The sequence below is a fragment of the Argentina silus genome, assembly GCF_951799395.1.
Source record: "Argentina silus genome assembly, chromosome: 15".
NCBI lineage: Eukaryota > Metazoa > Chordata > Actinopteri > Argentiniformes > Argentinidae > Argentina > Argentina silus.
In genome coordinates this window covers 6,083,935-6,096,243 of record NC_139669.1, presented here as the reverse complement: position 1 = coordinate 6,096,243, position 12,309 = coordinate 6,083,935, and the positions used below count along the sequence as shown (strand labels likewise).

At 48.0% G+C, this 12,309-nt stretch overlaps 2 protein-coding genes across 2 annotated transcripts; both read left to right on the top strand.

The window, feature by feature from the left end:
- Positions 1-951: 951 nt before the first annotated feature.
- pola2 (polymerase (DNA directed), alpha 2) lies at positions 952-6,497 on the top strand. Its single transcript, XM_083685798.1, has 18 exons — positions 952-1,352; positions 1,474-1,598; positions 1,842-1,933; positions 2,122-2,179; positions 2,344-2,453; positions 2,687-2,886; positions 3,015-3,103; positions 3,370-3,522; positions 3,964-4,026; positions 4,267-4,318; positions 4,407-4,531; positions 4,707-4,745; positions 4,853-4,926; positions 5,081-5,189; positions 5,279-5,385; positions 5,500-5,556; positions 5,793-5,919; positions 6,073-6,497. Exons 1-18 carry the CDS (start codon positions 1,271-1,273, stop codon positions 6,223-6,225), a joined length of 1,815 nt encoding a protein of 604 aa, XP_083541924.1. The 5' UTR covers positions 952-1,270; the 3' UTR covers positions 6,226-6,497.
- Positions 6,498-6,694: 197 nt separating this feature from the next.
- On the top strand, positions 6,695-12,241 carry dpf2l (D4, zinc and double PHD fingers family 2, like). Its single transcript, XM_083686732.1, has 11 exons — positions 6,695-6,740; positions 7,483-7,643; positions 7,777-7,884; positions 8,015-8,208; positions 9,428-9,520; positions 9,645-9,729; positions 9,821-9,955; positions 10,153-10,284; positions 10,423-10,535; positions 10,767-10,848; positions 11,008-12,241. Exons 1-11 carry the CDS (start codon positions 6,709-6,711, stop codon positions 11,088-11,090), a joined length of 1,218 nt encoding a protein of 405 aa, XP_083542858.1. The 5' UTR covers positions 6,695-6,708; the 3' UTR covers positions 11,091-12,241.
- Positions 12,242-12,309: the final 68 nt, after the last annotated feature.

Here is a 12,309-nt window from a genome sequence, read left to right as displayed (position 1 = left end):
AATACATTGAATTTGTTTTGTATGTTGTAGTGAATGTTGTGTTATTTGTAGTGAGTAAATGTTAATCTGTATTTAAATGTTGATTAAAACCTGAAACAATGAAGCAAATGTTTTTAGGCTTTTGTTTTTACTTCCTATTCTTATTTGGCAATGGCCTACTGATAATAACATGAATGTAAAAAAATAAAATGACAGCTATTCCTCCAATTTTTATGGACAGTAGTTGTAAGATACACCAGCACTATCAAAATAAACAGTTGGTGGCAGTATGCATGCAGCAATAAATGCGGCAGTCCATGCAGCAGCAACAATAACACTCACCGAGCACCTGTACACCTCATGGTGGAGGTGGTGTAATAGTGTGGGAATGTTTTCTTGCCACACTTTGGGCCCGTTAATACCAACCAATCATGACTTGAATGCCACAGCCTATTTGAGTATTGTTGCTGACCATGTGCATCCCTTCATGGCCACAATTTACCCATCTTCTAATGGCTACTTCCAGCATGATAATGCACCATGTCACAAAGCAAAAGTCGTCTCAAACTGGTTTCATGAACATGACAATGAGTTCAGTGTTCTTCAGTGGCCTTCTCAGTCACCAGATCTAAATCCAATAGAACACCTTTGGGATGTGGTAGAACGGGAGATTCACAGCTTGAAAGTGCATCTGAAAAATCTGCAGGAATTGCGTGATGCAATCATGTCATCATGGACAAGAATCTCAAAGGAATGTTTCCAACATCATGTGGAATCAATGCCACGAAGAATTGAGGCTGTTTTGAGAGCAAAGGGAGGCGCTACCCAGTATTAATATAGTGTTCCTAATAAAGTGTTGGGTGAGTGTATGTCCCTGCCCCTCTAGGGTTTTTAGCTCTATGCTATAGTCTGTGCTGTGACGTGTCATCCGTCCGCCGACATCTGCGAACGCATTTTCGCGGCAAAATGAAATCGACGTGAAGTGCACAGAGAAAGTCGTTACCTGCGAGGCTTTACTGTAATTCTGCATGTTTCTATTAACGGTATTCACAACGGCAAGACTGTTTAAAAAGACTAGTTTGCTATGTCGTTTCACTGATAATGTCGGAAGTGAAAGCAAAGCTATCAAATACTGTGTGTATCTAGATAGCAGCAGACAAGCTAATCATAACATTGGACCGGGCAGCAGCAGGTTGCTGTTGTCTTGCTAGCTGCTTTTAGCCGATTTGTAGCTTTTCGAATAGGATATTAGACATTCACTATAGGACTTAGAAATTAAGTGACTACAGCAATGGCATCGGTCGAGGTGGAGAGTATACGATCGGAGCTGGAATTGTTCGATTTTGACTGCGATGATGACGTGTTGGAGAAGAGTAAGTACAATTGTAATTTGCCTTATAATCTTGGCTAGTAGCGAGTGGTTTACTAACTATCCAACATGTCCCAACAACTGGTAGCAAAATCGGTTTCACACCCTCTCTCTCTCTCCCATAGTGTTGGAGCAGTGCCTGTGCAACAGGCTACAGGGGGATGAAATAGTACTCGAGTGGGTCGCATTCAGCACCACCAAAGGCGGCTTGAAGCTCAGCATGAACGCGCTGGATCAGTTTGAACATGAGGTGAGAGCAGTGGCGGACTGGCCATCTGGAGCACCGGGAGAATTCCCGGTGGGCTGGTGGGTCTGTGGGCTACGTGGCCGGTCGATCTGAGCGATGCAGCCCATTACTCCATCTCCCCCGGCGTGGCAGTCCCATTGGGCCGTTGTGAGAGGGACTCACTGAGCCGTGACCTCTGTCTAAAACACTCAGTCTAACATAACATGTTAACAACGCATGTCTGGTTCCTCGTTGTGTCTTCTGCAGGTGCTGAGCAAGAAGAACAAGTCCAAACAGGGCTACTCGAAGAGCCAAGCACCACACAACAGAACCAGGGATGTCAACTCGCTGCAAGACCTGTATCCTTTTCAGCTTTAATTTACAGACACACACCCGCCACCATCTCCATGGTTCTCACACACATCATCTCACACTAGGGAGAGCTAAAGATTGGACATGTTTATCTGGGTGATCTGTATTTTCTAGCAGTCTGTTGTAGCATCAGGTCCTGTCTGTGTAGTGGTGTCCCTTGACTTTGCCTGTCCAGAATCAAAGCGGAGGAGGAAGAGGAGAGTCTCCTCGACTCTTATTCCACCCCAGCGAAGGTGAGATGTAATTTTGTTTATGTCATATGACACCTTCTTTCTGAAGAACAGAACATGTCCCTAAAATTCCCTATACAAAGTCACATTTGAGTGAGTTTTGTTGGCTTGGTAATATAGTATGTGTAATAGACGGTTGTGTTTTAATGTGCTTTGTTTGTGTTTAGGGATCTCAGAAGAGGGCTCTCAATACCCCGGATCACCCCCAGTCTAAGAGAAGTGCAGCTATGTTAGCCAGCCCAGGCCTGCTGCTGTCGCCTGCCAGCTTTTCCCCTAGGTACACTATGACACTACACACACACACACACTTACAAATATATATTATACACACACATGTATGACTGCACTCCTACAGATTACTGACACACATATTAAAATTGAGTCTTTGAATACAAGTTGCTTATGTTATGCTTGCTTTATCCCTCTTTCTGTGTCCCTCTCTCTCTCTCTCTCTCTCTCTCTCTCTGTGTCTCTCTCTGTGTCTCTCTTTCTGTGTCTCTCTTTGTACAGTGCGACTCCCTCTCAGAAGTACAGTCAGCGCGGAGCGCGGGGGGAGGTGGTGTCTACGTTCGGGACTGTCCAGGGGACGCGCTGGGCGGGGCGGAAGGGGCAGCAGCTGGGGGTCCGGCTGGAGCTCCTGGAGGGGTCCGAGGACTCTCTGCTCAGCAGCTACAAGTACATGTTCCAACGGCTGAGGGACGTGCGCAATGGTAAGAGCCACACATCTTCGATGATGATGATGATGGTAAAGCCTGAGCAATAAGCACGGTCACTTCTCACTCTGGACTGATGTTGTGGTGTTGGTCTTGATGTCGATGTGTTTGTCTTTGGTGGACAGTGCTGACAGGGAAGATCGAGGAGCTGGGAGAGGAGCTGAGGTCTCATTTCAGCATAGAGGAGTTCTCGACTGGGTCTCTACCTGCTCAGGTACGTGATACAGTTCACTCTGCTGTGTGTGTGTGTGTGTGTGTATCTGTACGTGTGTGTGTGTATCTGTACGTGTGTGTGTACGTGTGTTTCTGTACGTGTGTGTGTGTATGTGTGTGTATCTGTACGTGTGTGTGTATGTGTGTGTGTACGTGTGTTTCTGTACGTGTGTGTACGTGTGTTTCTGTACGTGTGTGTGTACGTGTGTATCTGAACGTGTGTGTGTGTGTGTGTGTGTTTACCCTTCCCTCCCCGTCCCTCTGTAGGACAGTGTGACAATGCTGGGCCAGGTCTGCTGTGACAGCAATGGGAAGCTCAACGCTCAGTCCATCCTCTTGGAGGAGGGGCCAGAGCAGGGAGGGCAGCAGGTGCCGGTGGACCTCTCTGAACTGAGAGAGTACTCGCTCTTCCCTGGCCAGGTGAGAAACTGAACACAACCCTTCGACTGCATCTTAACTTATACAGAAGAGAGGATAAAGAGCGCTGTGTGTGTGTGTGTGTGTGTGTGTGTGTGTGTGTGTGTGTGTGTGTGTGTTGACCTGTGTGCTTGTCCGTTGTGAGCCCATAAATCTGTTCCATGAGAACTGGTGACTGAGAAAGGTGACTAGAGGATGTTTTATGCTTTTTAATATGTGTGGGTCGACACGTCCTCGCTCGAGTAAAAGCAAAGTGTTGCAGAAGTGTGGTAGACTGTCTATGACGTCGCCAGTGTCATAAGGAAGTTAAGGAGGTGCGCGACACCCCTCGGCGACGCTCAAAAGTGTCGACTAGACGTCATTTCTGTCGACCGACAGTTGTTGGCGGCGTGGATCGACGAAGCGTAGACTAACCATCAGCCCTTCCTTCCTCTCTCCTCCCAGGTGGTTGTGATGGAGGGGATGAACACCACAGGCAGGAAGCTGGTGGCCTCGAAACTCTATGAGGTTAGTTTTTCCTCTCTGGCTCTAATGACTGATCCTGGATCTGTGGTCTGGGCCCGGATTCACAGGGTGCTGGCCTAGGATCAGTTTGGCCTTTTAGACCATAATGAATAAGATTGTATGGACAGGTGGAGGACCTGATCCTAGATCAGTACTCTTCTACTCTGAGACGCTTTGTGGATACGTGCCCTGGTACACATCTGGTACTTGTTTTAATGGTCACAATCCTCCCTTGTGTTCTAGGGGGTCCCTCTTCCATTCTACTCCAATGAGATCAAACACGAAATGGATGAATGTAAGAAAAAGAGATTATACGGACTGTAACACACTTTCATACACACACACACACACACACACACACTAATGTCACTGCTCTCCCACAGTGTCGGAGCCGCTGATGGTGATGGTGGCCTGCGGTCCCTACACCCCCTCTGACAGCCTGACCTTTGACCCCCTGCTGGACCTCATCAACATCATCGCCAGGGACCGCCCCGACGTCTGCGTGCTGGTCAGTCGTGTTTACTCCCGCCCTCGACAGGCGCACTCACACACGCGCACTCACACACTCACACTCACACACATGCACTCACACACGCGCACTCACACTCACACACGCACACACTCACATTTTCTCTCACTAGTAATAATCTGTTTATCCCTCAATTTTCTCCTCTCCCTCACAGCTGGGCCCCTTTGTGGATTCCAAGCATGAGCAGATCGAGGTATTGACTCTTCTTCTCTGGACACTGACTGGAGCTGGTTCTCCTGATCTTGGCTGTTGACTTGGACCGTGTTCAGAGGTTGATCGTGTTGTCTTTGTTTGTGACAGAAATCCCAGGTGACCGAGACGTTTGAGGCCATTTTCTCCAGATGCGTGGAAAGCATCGTAGAGGGCACCAAAGGGTAATTCTCCTTATTTTACTCACCTCCTCCCCTTTAAACACACAAACACACACACACACACACACGGGGGCATCTTATGTTACCCCTGCACACAAATCCCGCAAGTTAACACTGCACCGTCAGTGCTGTAAACGTAGTTGTGTTTTCTTTGCAGAGTTGGATGCAGGTTGGTGTTTGTGCCCTCCCAGAGAGATGTCCACCATCACTTCATTTACCCACAACCCCCGTTCACCCTGCCGGACCTCAGCAAGGACCATGTAGAGGTGAGACTGAAGTCTTCTTGTCACTCCAATCAGACGCTTGGACACTCAGTAGTGTGTAATATTCTCACGTGTGTGTGTGTGTGGTACAGCGTGTAACCCTGGTCCCTGACCCCTGCACTCTGCTCATCGAGGGCGTGACCTTTGGCGTGACGTCCACAGACATTCTGTTCCACATGGGCGCTGAGGAGATCAGCTGGTGAGTGTGTCCCGGCCCGTCCCCAAACACCTTCCCCCTATCACTTCATAGATGGTGTTCATAGACCCTGTGCGTGTGTGTTCACCTTGTGTAACACATTCCTCTGTATTTCAGTGCTACGGGTTCGGACCGCTTCTCACGGATCCTGAAACACATGCTGACTCAGAGAAGGTAAGAGAGTCCTGGCAGAAATCGTGTGTGTGTGTGTGTGTGTGTGTGTGTGTGTGTGTGTGTGTGTGTGTGTGTGTGTGTGTGTGTGTGTGTGTGTGTGTGTGTGTGTGTGTGTGTGTGTGTGTGTGTGTGTGTGTGTGTACGCTCGCTCAAAGTAGTTCCTCACATTATGGCTTCTAATGTGGGATGAGTAGGAGAAAATGATTTATTTACACGTTGTTTCCCTGTGTGTGAAGCTACTACCCCCTGTACCCGCCTGTGGAGGAGGTTAACCTGGACTATGAGAAGTTCCAGAACTATGGCCAGATGCCCCTCACCCCGGACGTGCTTATTGTCCCTTCTGAGCTACGCTACTTCATCAAGGTGAAGATTGCTGACTCATGTGCACACTTACTTTGACTCATTTTGTCTGACATCCTCTCTCACACATATACACACCACACACACTTATTGAAATACACACATTCTAGAAAGCTAAACTAAATGTTATAACAAATCTTAATATCTCTGTCGCAGGACGTGGTTGGCTGCGTCTGTGTCAATCCTGGACGTTTGACCAAGGGCCAGGTGGGAGGGACTTACGGAAGACTGCTCATCAACCGGAGCGCCCCATTGGCAGACGAGAAGAGAACAAGCCCCTGTGTAGCCGGTCAAGTGGTGAAGATCTAATAATGTTTGGTTGTAGATTATAAAAAATATCTAATTGTACATTCATCCTTTTTGCATTGCTATCTGCCACGATCTACAAGGACTTGGCTATTTGATTTTTGTTTTTTTCTGGTTAGTACTTTGACATTATTGTAGTAGCTAGGTGCTTACTGTAATTTCATTGGATAATCTATAGTCTTCGTGTTATACTGGACCACTTCTCACTGTGTATTGGAGTTTCAGCTTAGTGATATCAGCCATGCTATATCTGTCTTTTTGTCAATAAATTATTATTTCTCCATCTGTGGTGAATTTCTTTCAACTGCGCTCTCAATTGATGATTTGACGGAAATGTTACTTTTTTTTTTTTTTTTTTACTAAATCCTAAGTAAAGCATCAACATCAGCATTACTGCGGCTTTTATTTTGAAAAGGTGAAAGCGGAACTTGAACCCAGCTGTACGCGCAGCCGCAGTACCATTTTTGACAACTGCATCAAGCAAACATGGCGGCGGCCGTCGATAGTGTTGTGAAAGTGTAAGTTTTTCTTTATTTTTAGAAAGTCTCCATGCACGTATGACTTTCTGAGTTGTATGCTCCGACACGTGAGCTTGTATGGCATGGAAAACAATGTAGAAAATAGAAATATTACTCCGCTAATTGTCTCTCTTCTATAGCATTGTTTACACGTAACCAACTAAGCAATGGCTATTGTATTGCATTGTCTATTAGCCAAAGCAAGTTTAGCCCATCGGAGAGATGCCTTAATGAGTTGACAATTGGTGCGACTTGTTAAACATACTGTACATCACTTGAACGTTGTAAAGAAGTTTATAAACGCTGGGCGTAAATAATAATGTAGCTTCATCAAATTTCAGCAAGTAGGCCCATCGTTTAGTCAGAGCTAAGCTAACTAGCCAGCTAGCTCGCTGAGTATAGACAAGCGCACTATTGTGCGTTAGTGATTAAACGCAAGCAGATTGCTCCCCTGTGTGAGTAGCCAGCTCACATAATTATGGCACGACTCGTTGTTAAGTAATCACCTAGTTAGCTACCTAATGAAAAACTTTGAGATTCTGTTCTAAGCTTCATTCATCAACATCCCTCGGTCTTTGTGGAACCAAGATGAAGCAGAGATCGTGGATACATGCCCCTAATTCCGGACGGCCCTGTACTAGTTTAAAATTACATCTTAAACGGATAGGTTCACCGATTGATCACTCTGGGTTCCTTGACGGTATATCGAGCCTTATGTACTGTGCTTGCTTCCTCGTTCCAGACTCGGGGAGCAGTACTATAAGGATGCTATGGAGCAGTGCCATAGCTATAATGCTCGCCTGTGTGCCGAGAGGAGCATCCTCATGCCTTTCCTGGACTCTCAGACGGGTGTTGCTCAGAGCAACTGCTACATCTGGATGGAGAAGAGACACAGGAGTGCAGGTTAGAATGTAGCTAACACCCTCATAGACCCACAAGCATATTCATGTTACTCCAAAGAGTGTAAATGTGTTTAAAAACCAAACTAAACTCTCTCTTCCATCCATTGTTTCTTTCATTCATTGTTTTTGTGCAGGCATGGCCCCAGGCCAGCTCTACACCTACCCTGCTCGCCGCTGGAGGAAGAAACGGCGTGCCCACCCCCCTGAGGACCCCCGCCTGGCCTTCCCCCCTCTTAAATCAGGTACCACCCGCCAACCCCTTCTCTTCATTAGAGTCCTCTCTAACTTCAATGTATTTTCTTGTTTCTCTGATGCCTCTTTGCTGACCATCTTGCTCTCTCCCTCCTTCCCTCACTTTCTCCGTCTGCGTAGCGGAGTTGGAGCTGAACCTGAAGCGGGACGCCCTGGGAGTGGCTGACGGCAGCAGCCTGGAGGCCCTGCTGAAGGGGGAGCCTCTGGAGCGGAGGGGCCAGCCTGACCCCCGAGCCCCCGAGGAAGACACCGCCGTGCCTGAGCCCGTTGCCACCACGGCCTCGACTCACACCTCCTCTGGCCGCATCCGCAAGGTACACACAACCTTCCCACGGTTGGGTCATTCATTCATATTCATTCACCTCTTGTATTGACTTCTGCACGGCTTTCATAGCAGAAAGGTATCTATGACAGGTCTAGATGCTCTGTGTGGATGTTGTCAGTGCAGGCACTTTTTCGGGGAGGCGCGCGGATCTCCCATCCGCAAATGCACAGTATCTTCCGCGCGAACCCGAGATGACAGGCGGATGGTGTAAGTCGGACCTTTACCCCCTGACCACCCTCAACTAACTAATACTTTGTTTTGAGGTGCACCTGAACTTACACAAGGAGGCCTGACAAACTTTATAGAAAAAGCGTGGGTTAAAAAGAGAAGAAAACGGGTCAATGAGTTGTATCCCACATTTACATTACATTTTATGGCATTTAGCAGACGCCTTTATCCAAAGCAACTAACAACAAATACATTTGACTAAGTAAGTGAATCATCTGTCCATCAGTCATCATAAGAAAAATTAATCTATGCTAGGACCAGGGGCCATTGGCAGTCACAATGCTAAAAGGAAGGAAGATTTTTTTCATACATTTATTTACAGGAAAGAAACTTGCGCAGGGGTGTAGTGGGGATGAAGAGATCTTTAGGAGGGACAGTTAAGACATAGCCTGAAGAGATGGGTCTTCAATCTACGGCGGAAGATAGGTAGTGACTCTGCTGTCATGACAGCAGTGGGAAGCTCGTTCCACCAGTGGGGCGCCAGGACAGTGAAAAGCCTTGACCGAGTAGTGCGGCTGCTGCATCCACGTAGAGGCGGCGGTGCCAGGCTGAGGTGGAAGAGCGGAGTGATCGGGCAGGGGTTTGGGGGCTGACCATTGCTTGCAAGTACGGAGGGGCTGTTCCCTTTGCCGCCCGGTAGGTGAGCACCAGGGTCTTGAATCTGATGCGAGCTGCTACCGGGAGCCAGTGAAGGGTGCGAAGGAGGGGGGTGACATGGGAGAATTTAGGGAGATTGAACACCAAACGGGCGGCATCATTCTGGATGAGCTGCAGAGGCCTGATGGCAGAGGCAGGAAGCTCGGCCAAGAGTGCGTTGCAGTAGTCAAGGCGAGAGATCACAAGTGTTTGGACCAAAGGTTGCGCTGCTTCTCTGGTGAGGAATGAACGTATCCTTCTGATGTTGTATCCTGTTGTTCTGTCGGTGCCCCTGTCCTAACCCGAGCCCAACCGTCTCCGCTGTCTGCTCCCTGTGTGCTCAGAGAGTTCTAGACCATGACGACTACCTGGACGATCTGGACGATGAGGACTTTGAGGACGACACCCCCAAGAGACGAGGGAAGGGCAAGTCCAAGGTGAGGATGGCTCTGGTCTCCGTGGACAGTGAGGTCGGGGGTGGATTGTAAACAGTGGGGCGGGGTCTTTTCTGTGGTTTCCATTCTTAACAGCAGGGTGTGTTTTTTTCCTTTTGGATCCTAGGGCCGTGGAGTGGGAAACGGAAAGAAGAAACTGGAGGCAGCTGCTGCAGCTATGGAGGAGAGGGACAAACCATACGCCTGTGACAGTAAGCTTTACTTCTGAGTGTGTGTGAGGTACATTTTGATATGTGTGTGCAATGAGTAACGCTGTGTGTGTGCGTGCGTGTGCGTGTGCAGTCTGTGGGAAGCGCTATAAGAACCGCCCGGGCCTGAGCTACCACTACACACACTCCCACCTGGCGGAGGAAGAGGGCGAGGACCGGGAGGAGGTTGAGGCCCCGCGGACACCACGCAAACCTGAGGAGCACAAGAGTGAGTCACACTCTACCACAGCACCCAAATGGCTCACCATCACAGAGAGAGAGAGACAGACAGACAGACAGACAGAGAAAGACACAGAGAGAGACTCTGCCTACTGTAGACCCAGTGGAGGGGTCAGACATTACACCAGAACAATGTGAGTTGTATCCTGGTTGACACTGAGTGTTTAATCTCTCCTCTGGTCTCAGCTCCCAAGAAAGGTCCCAACGGCCTGGCCCTGCCCAACGACTACTGCGACTTCTGCCTGGGAGACTCCACCATGAACCAGAAGACTGGCCAATCAGAGGAGCTGGTGTCCTGCTCCGACTGTGGCCGCTCAGGTACGAAGCCCCGCCCTCCTCCCTCGCCGTGTACGCCCCCCCCCCCCCCCCAACGATGTCCGTATATGCCGTTGGCGCCAGTCCTCTGGTTGTTGTGTGTGTCCTGAGCGTTCCTGTGGCCGTCCCTCTGTCCCCCAGGTCACCCGTCCTGCCTGCAGTTCACAGCCGTGATGATGGCCGCCGTGAAGCAGTACCGCTGGCAGTGCATCGAGTGCAAGTGCTGCAACGTCTGCGGAACCTCGGAGAACGACGTGAGTGTGTCGTCGTCGTCACCGTCACACACACACACACACACACACACTTTGTTTTTCCCCTGTTCATCGCCACCTTGTCCGTCTCAATCAATCAATCAAATGTATTTGTATAGCACTTTACAATGACAATTGAAGAAACCAGGTTCAGAGGGGGACCCCTCCTCCTCTGGCTGGTCAGGTGCTGAACAGTGAAGTCATTGTGAACGTGGTGTGTTCTTCCTCCCTCAGGACCAGCTGTTGTTCTGTGACGACTGCGACCGGGGATACCACATGTACTGCCTCAGCCCCCCCATGACTGAGCCCCCTGAAGGTAAGGGAACACCAATCACAACCAAACACCCACTCTTTAACTGTAGCCCGCTCTGACAGTGAAACCCCCTTTTGAGCTTGTGGTGATGTGTGTGTGTGTGTGTGTGTGTGTGTGTGTGTGTGTGTGTGTGTGTGTATATGTGTTTGTTTGTGTTTACAGGAAGTTGGAGTTGTCATCTTTGCCTGGCTCTGCTTAAGGACAAGGCGTCCATATACCAGCAGAACCAGAGCACCCCTGAGTGACCCCCCCCCCCCAAACTCCGCCCTCCGCCAGGGTAGCCCACCCCCCACAGTAAAGGCCTTGCGCCACGGGTGGAGAAGAGGGAAGTCTTCTCAGTCGTCACCACCACCCTGTCAGCAAGCCCCCTCTCCCCACCTCTCTGCCCCCCTCCAATCACAGCTGTTAACCCACCTGGACTGTTACACACTCTGCAGAAACCACAGTAACCATAGTAACCACTGTCAACACAGAGTTCACATTAGCGAGAGGATTAGCATCTGAGCTAATTATCCCCCCCCCCCCACACACACACACTCTTCCATCCCAAATCCCCTCCCTCCCATCCATCCATCCCCATATATGGTGTGGACTGCTAAAACAGGCAGTGTGTTTGATTTGTTGCCAAATTATCTATTTTTACTTGTTGGAAGAAAAAAAAAAAAAAAAAAAAAGAACCACGTGTATCGGTTTCAAAATATGATCAAGAAGTCTTTGAGGGGTATTCGTGGACTTTTGTAGTGAAGTGTGTCTGTGTACTTCTTTATGATGTTTTAGAACATTGTCTCTTTTAGGGTCCTCCTACAGAAATGTTTGTAGGAACCTCCTGGTGCCAAGGTCCATTAGACATTAAACCACATGCTATTGTGACTGAATTAGTCTTACTGCTGGTCTGATTTTGAACTCACAACGGAACAGTTCTTTCTCAACTGTCACCTCTGTATGGTTTATGTAGCTGTTCTATCATTTCTGTGCCATGGGGACACATTGCATGCATTGCACCTGTATTTGAGTACGAATGCACACAGACACTCTCACAATTCTTAACAGTTTTTGATTTCTTTATTTTTTTCTTTTTCTTTTTTTTACATTTTTATATATCACTTGATATTCCATGGGGACTGGGATTTTTTCTAGTAGAATTTTGTAAAGTATAATATAGCTAACATCAATGGAGAATATAAAAGCATAGCTACTAACACACCGTCTGTACTGTATGACCTTTTTCTATTTGTTTTGACAGTGACATTTTTGAATTTCTTTTGTGATATTATCATGTTAATGACTTCCATAATATGAGTATTTGTTATGGTAAAATAATGTACTTTGTGTATTTTTTATTTACGTTTCTTTGGTATTGAAACTGCTTTTGCCCTATTAAAATATCCATGTATCTAATAAATATGTTTCTCATATGTCAAACTGTTTTATAGAATTAGCATTCTGTTAGCGATCTGTTAGCCT